This window comes from Lepus europaeus, chromosome X, assembly GCF_033115175.1.
Source record: "Lepus europaeus isolate LE1 chromosome X, mLepTim1.pri, whole genome shotgun sequence".
NCBI lineage: Eukaryota > Metazoa > Chordata > Mammalia > Lagomorpha > Leporidae > Lepus > Lepus europaeus.
The window spans coordinates 3,617,992-3,630,603 of NC_084850.1; the positions used below are offsets into that span (position 1 = coordinate 3,617,992).

General features: G+C 40.7%; 1 protein-coding gene across 3 annotated transcripts in view; it reads right to left on the minus strand.

Annotated features, from left to right (window-relative positions):
- Positions 1–12,612, minus strand: part of MTM1 (myotubularin 1) — a 139,373-nt gene that overhangs the window by 30,572 nt on the left and 96,189 nt on the right. For all 3 annotated transcript variants that reach the window (XM_062183873.1, XM_062183871.1, XM_062183874.1), the window contains 3 exons: positions 11,607–11,756; positions 7,224–7,412; positions 1,964–2,149 (listed from right to left, as the gene is read on the minus strand). In XM_062183873.1, the coding sequence (XP_062039857.1) occupies positions 1,964–2,149; positions 7,224–7,412; positions 11,607–11,756 (525 nt within the window). The remainder of the gene's footprint in view (positions 1–1,963; positions 2,150–7,223; positions 7,413–11,606; positions 11,757–12,612) is intronic.

Here is a 12,612-nt window from a genome sequence, read left to right on the forward strand (position 1 = left end):
TACTATCCTCACTCTGTCTTTTATGACCTTGTCTAAATATGATCAGAGTCGGCAAACTTGGAAGGCTTCCATAGCCTTGGCAACTCATGACGACAGCCTAGGGTGGTTACTGGCACCATAAACTAGAGTGTCAATTTGTTGGGTTAACAACAGGAGCCACTGTGCACTTGCTCCTCATGTGGGATCTCTGTCCTTAATGTGCTGTACATTGTGATTTAATGCTATAACTAGTACTCAAACAGTATGTTTCACTTTGTGTTTCTATGTGGGTGCAAACTGTAGAAATCTTTATACTAAATTGATCTTCTGTATATAAAGAGAATTGATGGAATTGTGTTGGAATCCCCTGCACATTTCTAACTCCACCATTTGCGGCCAGTCCGATTGAGCATGTTCCAAATTGTTCATCTCCTCCCTCTCTTTTTCCACTCTTAGATTTAACAGGGATCACTTTTCAGTTAAAATTTAAACACCTGAGAATAATTGTGTGTTAATTACTGAGTTCAACCAATAGTACTAGAACAACAACAACAACAACAAATACTAAAAAGGATAAAGTATTATGGCATGTACCAATGCCATCGCACTAGTCCAAGTGATCAATTTCAGCTCACAATTGATAGCTCTGATAGGTCTAAGAGTCAAAGAGATCACACAAACAAGACAAGTATCTGCTAATACTAACTGATAGAATCAAAAAGGGAGAGAAAGATCCAACATGGGAAGTGGGATACACAGCAGACTCATAGGATGGCAGATGTCCTAAACAACACTCCGGCCTCAGAATCAGCCCTCAAGGCATTCAGATCTGGCTGAAGAGCCCATGAGAGTATAGCAGGCATGGAAAGCCAAGATATCATGGAAAAAAAAAAAAAGACCTAAATGAAGGATCTCTGTGAGTGAGATCCCAGTGGAAAGAACGGGGCCATCAAAGAAGGAGGTACCCTTCTCCGAAGGGAGGAGAGAACCTCCACTTTGACTATGACCCTATCGGAATAAGACCAAAGTCAGCGAACTCTAAAGGCTTCCATAGCCCTGGCAACTCATGACTAGAGCCTAGGGAGATTACTGACGCCATGAACAGGAGTGTCAAATTGTTAAGTCAGCAACAGGAGTCACTGTGTACTTACACCCCATGCGGGATCTGTCCCTAATGTGTCGTCTAAAGCCAAGTGATGCTATGACTGGTACTGAAACAGTATTTTTATACTTTGCGTTTCTGTGTGGGCGCAGACTGATGAGGTCTTTGCTAATTATATACTGAAGTGATCTTCTGTATATAAAGAGAATTGGAAATGAAAAAAAAAAAACAACCTGGTGTTAAAATGGAAATGGCATAGAAAATTAATTATTTTGAAAAAAAAATTATGTAGGATCTCTGTCTTTAATGTGCTGTACATTGCTATTTAATGCTATAATTAGTAATCCAATGGTAGTTTTTTCACTTGATATTGCTATATGGGCAAAATGTTGAAATCTTTAACTAATATATACTAAATTGATCTTCTGTATACAAAGAGAATTGAAAATGAATCTTTACATGAATGGAAGGGGAAAGGGAGCGGGAGGGGGGAGGGCTGCGGGCGGGAGGGAGGTTGTGGGAGGGGAGAAGCCATTGTAACCCATAAGCTATACTTTGGAAATTTATATTCATTAAATAAAAGTTTAATAAAAAAAAAAAAAGAAATGAAAAAAAAATAAAGAGAATTGAAAATGAATCTTGATGTGAATGGAAGGGGAGAGGGAGCGGGAGAGGGGAGGGTTGCGGGTGGGGGGGAAGTTATGGGAGGGGGAAGCCATTGTAATCCATAAGCTGTACACTGGAAATTTATATTCATTAAATAAAAGTTAAAAAAAGAAAAGGTATTTTTTAAAAAAAATATTTCCCTTCTATTACTTTCTTTTTTAATATATAAAAATCTTTAATATATATATACATACACACATATATATATATACTTGCCTTGATATGCTCAAGCCAATGAGTAGACTCCAAACTTGACAACCAGTGAGATTCTTCTACATTAGGATAAACAATGTCTTTCACCTTTTTTAAGGATTCCCGCATAACATGAATATTATGAATGTCTAAGAAGAAAAGTTCGGCATTATGATATGCATCATCACTTTCATATCCTCCTCCTGTTGCCTGAGAAATAAAATAACAAGATATACAAACAATTAGTTGGGTCATCTATTACATCAGGAATTTATGCAAATGTTTTGAAAATTAATTGTCCTTCAATTCTCAACCCAAATCCTGCAATTTAAATAAATCACTGGTGTGACTTGACTTCTCATTCTACTAAGACCCTATGCCTTTACTCATACTTTGAGCTAGAAAAAAGTTAGGAGGCTGGCAATTTCTTGGGGAATTTGTATCTGTGAAGGGGAAAAAAATCAGTTTCAAAATGCACTACAGGGGCCAGCGCTGTGGTGTAGCAGGTAAAGCCACTGCCTGCAGTGCCAGCATCCCATATGGGTGCCGGTTTAAGTCCCAGCTACTCCACTTCCGATCCAGCTCTCTGCTATGGTCTGGGAAAGCAGTGGAAGATGGCCCAAGTCCTTGGACCCCTGCACCCATGTGGGAGACCCAGAAGAAGCTCCTGGCTCCTGGCTTCAGATAGGCCCAACTCCAGCCATTGTGGCCAATGTGGGAATAAAAAAATGGATGGAAGACCCCTCTCTCTCCCTCCCTCCCGCCCTCTGTTTCTCTCTCTCTCTCTCCCTGCCTCTCCTCTCTCTGTGTGATTCTGACTTTCAAATAAATAAATAAATCTTAAAAAGAATGCCCTACAATCACTGGCCCTCCTTCCAGATTTGGAAAAGCAAGAGCAGGTTCTGAAAGGTCTTCATCCGCCATCAATTTCATAGCCAGAACAGTATTCCTTAATGGGGTGTGACAGCCAAATTGAGGTGGCAGCAGGCAACCTTGGCTTTGTAAAAGCACTTACAGAGGACATGGAGTGTTAGAGGAAAACAACATGCTTTGCATCAAACCAACCCAGGCCAATAGTTCAGCATCACCCCCTCCCCACTGTGTGATGTAGGACAAGGTACATAACCTTTCTGAGCTCCAATGTCCTCTCCTGTAAAATAGGGACTAATACCACCTAGGCCGCACAGGATGAAAGGAGCCATACTCCATTATAACAACTAACACCAGCTACCATCTGATGAGCTCCTATGATGTCCCAGAGCTGTGATTCTTGCTTTTAGCTCATTTTATCTTTTACAGCAATACTGCAATATAGGTATTACTATCCCCATTTTGCAAATGAGAAAACATAAACTCAGAGATGCTATTTAACTATCCCAACATCATAGAGGTAATAGGTGGAATTTAAGTCCAGTCTGCTTTCAAAGCCTGAACCTCTTCTATCACTTCATGACCATCTCTCTGCTCTGCAGACACTGAAGACAGAGCCTGCATATACTAAGCAATCGAAGAATCAAGTTTTGAGAGGAGACAAAATGGCTGCCATCTTCTACAGTACCTACAAGGAGTAGCTTGCCACAGTAGGCATTGGTTCATCTCCCCAGTATGGTGAAGACTGTCAGTTTTCTACATCAACACAGAGATACTATGGTTTGGCTGAGAAATCTGGCAGCATTCTGCTTAAATGTTTTGAAAGGCCTCTGGCCCTTTAATACAAAGTTAAATAGTTCTGAGACCTGCAAAGAAAGCAGGGGTGTAGTAACTTTGGAGTGCCTATAGGAAGAGGACAGGGAAACACCTGCCCTGGACCCAAAAGGAAAGGGGAAGTTACCAGGCAAATGTGTAGTGGCCACATGCCTCTTTTCTAACAATGAAAGCAATGCAAGCTTGGATCCAGGGTTGAAGGGCCAAAGTCAGCTGGGATTGTTTGTGGGGTTAGTCACAGAGATGGTTTCCTGCAGAAGTAAGGCTACTATACGAACTGCAAACCTGCAGACCTATGTGAAGAGCTAGAGGCCTTGGGTCTCCAAAGACTCCAGGTGAGAAAAGTATATTTAGGCAGGAATTGCTTAATGGCTTTCTCTAAGTAGCATGAGTAGCAAGCAAACAGAACACATTCACTTCACCGTTCTGTAAAAGAATTATCAGCTAATAAGCAGACAAATGGGCCACCTGCCCCTCTTCTTGGTTGTCCATGCTGTGGGGAAGAATGCCAGAGGTGCTCCTGTCTAACTTTTGCAAATCACAGCTGCCTCCAGAGTTGGGGGCTGGGCTGGCTGGGTGTGGGGGGGAATAGCCAGCTGGCATTTTGCTAGGTCTGTGTGCCTGCAAGGCAAGGATACATGCTACCCTCTCGCCGACAAACGACCTGATGCTCTGCACATGCGGCTTTGAAATAGTTACAGTGACTTTTTTTTGGACAGACTGAGTGGACAGTGAGAGAGAGAGACAGAGAGAAAGGTCTTCTTTTGCCGTTGGTTCACCCTCCAATGGCCGCCGCGCTGCGGCTGGCGCACCGTGCTGATCCAAAGGCAGGAGCCAGGTGCTTCTCCTGGTCTCCCATGGGGTGCAGGGCCCAAGCACTTGGGCCATCCTCCACTGCACTCCCGGGCCACAGCAGAGAGCTTGCCTGGAAGAGGGGCGACCAGGACAGAATCCGGCGCCCAACCGGGACTAGAACCCAGTGTGCCTGCACTGCAGGTGGAGGATTAGCCTATTGAGCTGTGGCGCCGGCCTTACAGTCACTTTTAAAGTGATTCTCGATGCTGGAGTTCCTGTCATAAATAAGTGAAAATGATATGTGACAAAAATGCAGGAAAATACACTTTTATGCATTGTCAATGTTTCTGGCAAAAACAGACACGAATACAGTTCCACTCCAAAAGTGCCACGAAAAAGCAGCAGCTTGGTGCTAGATTCTACTGATGCCTGGCTTTCCTGTTTGTTTAATTTAAAATGATGGGATGCTGCCTGCTGCATTTGCAGTTGTAAATTTCTAAATAGCCACAAGGCAAAAACAATTAGGTCCAAAGACAACAGAAGTCACAAAGGGTCAAAATCAATTAGTCAACCACAGATTGAGTTCCCCAAAGTTCAAATTTGCCCTGTCTGGTTACTTTTGAAGAATTCTCTTCGATTTTTCTTTCTTCAACAGAAAACCACCCAGATTACTCAGTGCCATGATGTACAAGTCCAAGGAGCTGTTGCTATGGATATAGATGACTATCACAGAGACACGGTGCAGAAGGAGGGGGATGCCTGCATGGTTTTTAAAACAATGACTCAGATCTTGAAGGCTTAGGCTTTTCTCCTTAATGTCATCCTTCCCATCACTCCTAGTAGCACTAGAAATAGACTTATTTCCCAAGTCTTAAAAAGGCATTCACGAATGCTGTACTTCTTGAATTATAGAATTCTATAACTGCTATAATGAACTTAGAGTTAATATAATTAAGGTATTCATTTTATACATTTTAATATTTTAAAATATTCTTTCAAAATACTTCATGTGAATGTTACCTCATATCTATTTCAGGCTAAATATGCATGTAGAAACAGTGTGTTTACACAGGTACTCACGCTGAATTATGTATGAAGGACAACAGGAACAGACATACTAGTATATAAAATGAAAATAATGCAAGGAGATACATAGGTGTAGGTTTTTTCCTAAATATTTTACTTATAATTGACTTATCGATTTAACTTGCTGATGGCTTTCCATGTATTTTCAGAATTATTTCTAAACCCAACTCAACTTCGGGAACACATAGCTGGCCCAACAGCATGCACGAGGCAGATGGATGTAGGCCAAGAGTCAATGTGTAGGATGGAAGAACCCTGCACAAATGAGGAGGAGCTATACCTGGACGTGCACGCAGGTTCTACCCAGGATGCTGCTGCATCTATGTCTGCTGCTTAAGAAACTGTTTTGCTTTCAGGTTCTTATGTTGTGAATAATTGAAGAGGCCAGATAAACGACCTCGAGATAATGAAGTATTAAAGACAATGTAATGGAAGCTTATAGCTGATGAGAAGCAATACCGGAGTGGGAACTCAGGGCAGGCCTGTCATGAGTATCTGCAAGCGGCAGCTGGCAATTACGGGAGAAACAGAAGGTAAAATGCACACTAATCTGGGGCCATCTAGAGAGGGCCAACAATTTTATATGAGGGTACCTCAAAAAGTTCATAGAAAAAGGAAATATAAGATATCTTTATTTTGGTCCAAAAATTTGAAATCCATACGTAATTTTTTCATATAACTTTTCATGAACTTTTGGAAAATACTCTGTACCTCAGAACAGCTTCTGAAAGTGTCACCATACAGTAACTAAGGTTCACAATGATAATCCTTATCAACATTAAATGCACTTGACATGCTCTACTTATGAAGGCAAAAAGACATTAAAACGGACTTCTTTGAAAGCATTCTGAAATTTTTGTGTACATGTATGAGATTGAAAAATTCACATATATGGATCTAGTCATCTCTTGAATCATATTATGTAAATGAGAATATAGATTTATGAATATATAGAGTACAGAGGAGGGAGTGTTTGGGTAAGGCTGTATACTTAGAATTTTAATAATTACTGCTTCCCACAACTCCTTACAGGTGCCTCAACATTATATACAATGAAAGCTATCATCCAGAGCTGACTCAGCTCCAAAGAGATTCTAACTTTTGCCCAACATTCTGGCCAAATCCCAAGTTCGTTACTGTTCTAGACGCATCTAAACCTAAAGTTTGCTTTCATTTGATTTTCATTTCATTTGATTTTTTTAAAAAAGATTTATTCATTTGAAAGTCAGAGTTATGGAAATATGAGGCAGACAGACACACACACACACACACAAAAGTCTTCCATTCGCTGGTTCACTCCCCAAATGGCCACAAAGTCTGGAGCTGGGCCCATCTGAAGCTGGAGCCAGGAGCTTCTTCCGGATCTCCCACATGGGTGCAGGTGCCCAAGGACTTGGGCCATCTTCTACTGCTTTCCCAGGCCATTAGCAGGGAGCTGGATTGGAAATGGAGCAGCCAGGCCTCAAATCGGCACCCATATGGGATGCCGGCAGTGCAGGCAGAAGCTTAGCCTACTATGCCTGAGATTTTAATGTATTAACCTTTTGTTTAAGATAAATTTTGTAATAAAGTTCCTTTACAACTAAGGGAATTCATTTTCTTAACTATTAATTTAAACTCATGTGTTGATATGCCAAGGCAAAAACATTCACAGAATGGTTTTCTAAGTCCATATGTAAGCTGATTTTAAAACACTTACTTTGTTGGCCACTGCATTTACACTGGGTCTTGCATCATAAATTGTGAGCTTAGAAAGCTGTCTGTTAGTTTCCCTGATAACGTCGAGATATTTCTCATCATCCTTATTTCGTTTACCACTCATACCAACAAGAGGCTGGCTGCAGCGTACGATGACCATCTTGTTTTCAGGATGAATCCATGACAGCACCTATGGTTAGTTCAGACAGTTGAAGCTATCAAGAAACCAAGTCTCAAGACAACAATGAAAACTATACAAAAATAAAGCTCTAACAATCACAAAGTGACTCTGCTGCAACAGAACACTTGTTCACTTGCAGCTTCACTGCCTGTGCACCCAGAAATACACTTAACAATTAGAACAACCAATTTTCATTTTTAAAATATTTATTTATTTACTTAGTTGAAAGGTAGAGTGAGACATGGAGAGAAAGGGGGGGAGGGGGGAGACAGAGACAGAGAGAGACTAATCTTCTATCTGCCCGCAATATCCAGGACGGGGCCAGGCCAAAGGCAGGAGCTCCATCCAGGTCTCCCAGGTGGGTGCAGGGGCACAAGCACTTGGGCCAATTTCCACTGCTTTCCCAGGCAATTAGCAGAGAGCTGGATAGGAAGTGGGTAGCTGGGTTTCGAAATGACATTCCAATATGAGATATAGTGATCTAATAATGCTTACGTAAAAAAAAGTGATATCATCTAAAGGAAATAAAACTGATATTTTTAATTTTGTAGTTTGCACTGGATTTTTTTTAATTATATACAAACAACTTTAGCAAAAAGTGAGAAGCAAAAGCAATCATGTTTGGTACAATGTTTCTTGTAACACCAGCTCACCTCCACAGGTCATTTCCCTAATAGTCTCAATTCTAGAACTAAACACAGGAAGGAAGAAAACCCAGGGGAAGCAAAAAATGGTCTCAGACTGCCAGAGGAGCTGTCAGTCTCCACAGTGATGCTTGGATACATGGAGCCCAAGAGAGCTCATCACGCTTTTACTCAGAATTAGTCTTCTCCAAGTTTACACATGAGTCAGCACGGCTGCTGCCTAGGTTCTGGGCTCATAGCATGTGAGAAACAAAAATGGGAAGTGCAGCTAATAAGGTAGTATTCTGAAAACTACCGAATCCTACACTTGAGAAGAGGAACTGCTTGTTTTGTGAAGGTTCCAAAAAAGCTATTAAAGACTAGAGGGAGCTGTCCAAAGGTTCAGCACTGGGAAGCCCTGGGAAAGGGCCTGGCCTACCTTCACCTTGTACTATACAGTACAGAGATGTGACCTGTCCCGCCCTCCTGTATCAAGAGAGATGGAACTGATGAGATCACTTTTGAAAGAGCAAATTGCTACACATACAAGAGATTTACTATTTGAGAAAGACTTTAGTCTCAAGATTTTTTTTTTTGGCACTTCCATCTAAAACAGTTTTTTAAAAATTTATTGACATGATAACTGTACATATTTCTGGGACACAGTGTGGCATTTCATTACTACTTTGTCTTTGTACCCTTCAAGTACCTCCCTTCTAATTCCTTCAGTTTAAAAATTTTAAAGTTTTATTATTTGTTTGAAAGAGGGTGGGAGAGTGAGTGTAGAGGGAGAGGGGAAAAGAGGGAAAGGGGGAGGACCAGAAAAGGAGGTGGGAAGGGAGAAAGCATAGGGGGAGGGTGGGGAGTGGGGAGAGTGGGAGAGAGAGGGAGAGAGATCTTTCATTCTCTGGCTCATTCCCTAAATACCCACAATAGCCAGGATCCAGGAACCACATTTGGGTTGCCCATTTCGGTGGCTAGAACCCAAGTACTTAAGTCATTATCTGTTGCCTCCCATGTGTAAAAGGAGGAAGCTGGATTGGAAGCAGAGGCAGGACTCAATCCTAGGTACTCAGAAACAGGATATGGGCCTCTCAAGCAAAGGCCTGGCCCACTGCATCACAATGTGCACCATGGTATTACATTTAGAATCAGGCTACATGCCAGAAAATGGCCTCTGCCAATGCTTTCCCCATTCCCACCCCTCTTTTCTCTGTGGTGCCATGTTAGGAAATGCTACTCAGATCAGTAGTTTTGTCTTTTCATTTCTTCTTCTGGGGAGAATTCTTACTAGCTTTTAAACAGAACGCTTGTTGTAGTGCTGAACACATACAAATAATGTTCATTTCACAGTATCAACTACTATTAGTGCTTTTAAAGTATATGGTATTATATTATTCTTATTAAAAGCCTTAGAAGCTATAGATAATGAAAGTTGGACACAAAGACTTAGTCATCAAAAGATGCTTATCACAGCATTGTTTATAAATGCAAAAGGTTAAAAAGAATCTAGATGCCTCACAATAGAAGACTGATTAAATAAATCATGGTACATTTACACACTGGTATGTGGGCTGATCATATTTATCACTGTGGAAAGTTGTTTACCAGATATTGATAGGTAGAAAAATATATGGCAGCATCATATTGAGATACAAATTATAAAATAATTTCTTTTTTGAATAGGTAGGAAAATAAACACCTGCATGTCCAGAAGGAAATGTGGAAGGCTATATACCAAAATGTTAACAATGGTTCTCACTAGGTGGCAGACTCTTTTTTGTTTACCAGTATTTTCTAACATGTCTGAAATGAACATGCATTACTTATGCATTAAAGAATTCCATGAAATTAAAACAAGCCTGTTTGAGAACAAAGGGATATGTATCTACCAATGGGATCATTAATGCATGCGGATTATTTCGTTACCCAAATGGTATTTAAATGGTATTTTTATTATGGTTTGTACCTTATTTACATACAAAATAAGATGTTTCTCATCAATTCCTTTTGTCATTTTATATGGACTTTTAAGAAAAGAGTTTACTATCAAATGTTAATGATCAGACATTAAAGGCACATACATTTTCTAGGTGTAAACAAAGCTTTGAGACTTGTAGTCAAGAGTCAGGTGAGCAGAAACTATGCTCAAAGAGCATATTACCACTCTTAATATAGTACCTCACTTGTAAAACGTAGTCTATGGATAGCTTAGTTTTCGATCTTTAAAGGAAAAATAAGTGGAAATTACTGGCCATCACAAAGTACCAAAGATCCATAAAATGGCTAAGTGGAAAGTTAAGCAGTTTAATTTGCTCTGCAGTAGACTTTCTTCCATTCAGAAGGATGGAGATCAAGGTGGTGCACTGAGCAGAGAGGCCTGGGCTCACTTGTTTCATTTATTTTCCTGCACCAAATCACACGAAATTCACACCCATACACCCTGGGAGAAACCTCTAACACAGCAGATGGTCAATAAATACTGATTAAGTGAATACATGAACAAAGCCAATCTAGGCTAGCCTAGCCTGGCTCTCTCTGTGGGCAAGGCATGTGTTGGCAAGATAGTGGCCAGGGTTGGGGGTAGACTGTGGCTATAGTGAAGGACAACATGTCCAAACTGAGCACAAGAGGACTGCACTTGTAACCATACCTTCATTAGCGTAGTGTTCTAATAAAATGAGCCAAATAACATCCTTTCAGATATAACATGTATCATGAAGGTAGGAATGGACAGTATAATTAGAGAAGCAAATGAATATTGTATTAGGCTGACAGTATTTAAAGTCTCTCACAAACAACCCTTTAAGGATAAGAATGCTTAGACTTGGAAATTAAAAGCAAAGGAATATTAAGTTTTAATTTCTTCAACCTTTGATGTTAAAATTCTATTAATTTGAAAAAAAAATTCCCAATGTACTTATTATGACAGATCCTGAAAAATAACAGAAGAACAAAATCAAATCTCTGAATTTTTGGTCAGTAAAATTTAGGTACAGAGTAGACAGTACAACATGTCCATAAACATTTAAGGCTTAAAAGGGAATTTGGTGAATTAGGTTCAGTGATGCTGTTAAGTACACTGTCTGGAACAAGTCTGCATGTGACAGCAGTTTTGATAAGGCTGTTGAGGCAGCTTGCCAACATGACAATAATGCGTGTGCACACAAGCCTGTACTTATAGACAGCAGATCACTCAGGTTCTCTCCAGCAGGATTCATACCACATTTATCAAGAGCCTGCCACACATCAAGTGTTGGGCCACAAAGGTGAACACCACAGAGCCTGGCCTTCCTTCCGCACACACAGCACATATTCACCTGTGATGGCATCACTCGTACCTTCATCATGCAGAGCTATTTACTCCTGTTTCTGCTCTACTCTTGATTGTAAGTGCCTGAAAGGCAGGGCTTGTCTTATTACTTCTTTTCCATTTGGCAAGGTGCTTTGCACTCAGAAGGCACTCGGTAATTATTTGTGGGAATGAAACGCCAAAAAGGGTGTTTCTCTAAATTACTTGACTACCACTCATACAGAGTGAAACGCACGCTTTGAGAGAAACGTTAATCACAGTGCTCACCGGGATTCGATTTCGGGATCTAAAAGCTGCAACTCTCCTGAGGTCATCATCTGAGGCACGATATGGAACCACCAAAAGGGCAGGGTAAGTCTCACAGAGTTCATAGCACTTATTGATGAAAGTGATTCTCCACTGATGATTGGGCAGCCCCTGCAGGAAAAAGAAGGCCCAAGTCAGTACTGCAGGATTCCATCTCTGGCTTCCACCTTGGGCCTCTCTTCTTTCTAGCAATATGTGCACATGCCTCTTTGAGCACAGGGTGATGACTGCCCACCTATTTATAATAATCCAGACAACGTAAGAACACAAGACAAAACACTGGTGGTTCCCACAAGTCTAAACTAACTTTTGTGAATCCATACTCTCTTGAATTTGTGATCTTTATTTCATGTCAACATATTCTTTGCTACTTTTATGGGGGGCCTTCAAAAAGTTCATGGAAAAACATATTATATAAAGAAAACTATACATGGATTTCAAAATGTTTTACACCAGAATAATATAAATTCCATTTTCCACAAATTTGTTGAAGTACCCCAGTACAATATAGATAAACCCAAGTTCATCCCCCACCCATGCACCCTCCACCCGAGAAAAGTACCTTGTATAATCTTAATCTGCATCTAATTGAGGGTAGAAAAGAGATCAGGCAACTTCCTCTCCCTATACAAAATACAGTGAATTCTTCATTCTGCTCCAAAGTGGAAAGCTGCTGAGCTCATGAGGAAAGTCACAGAGGGGAAATAGAGGAATACCCCTCTGGGGAGGCTCATTTCGCCACCTCCGATGAGTTTGTTGAAAATCAAGTTTTTTGGGGTGGATGGTCACCCTGTAGGTTGTGAGTGAAATACAGTCATTTGCATTTAAGCAGACTGCTAATGTAACTGGGAGACCTGGAACACATCCCCCATCCTATCATCTACCCATAGAATTGTCTCCAGTATGAACAAGATCCAGAGGTGGTGGAATATTCTCTCCCCATACTCACAAATGCACAAATACACAC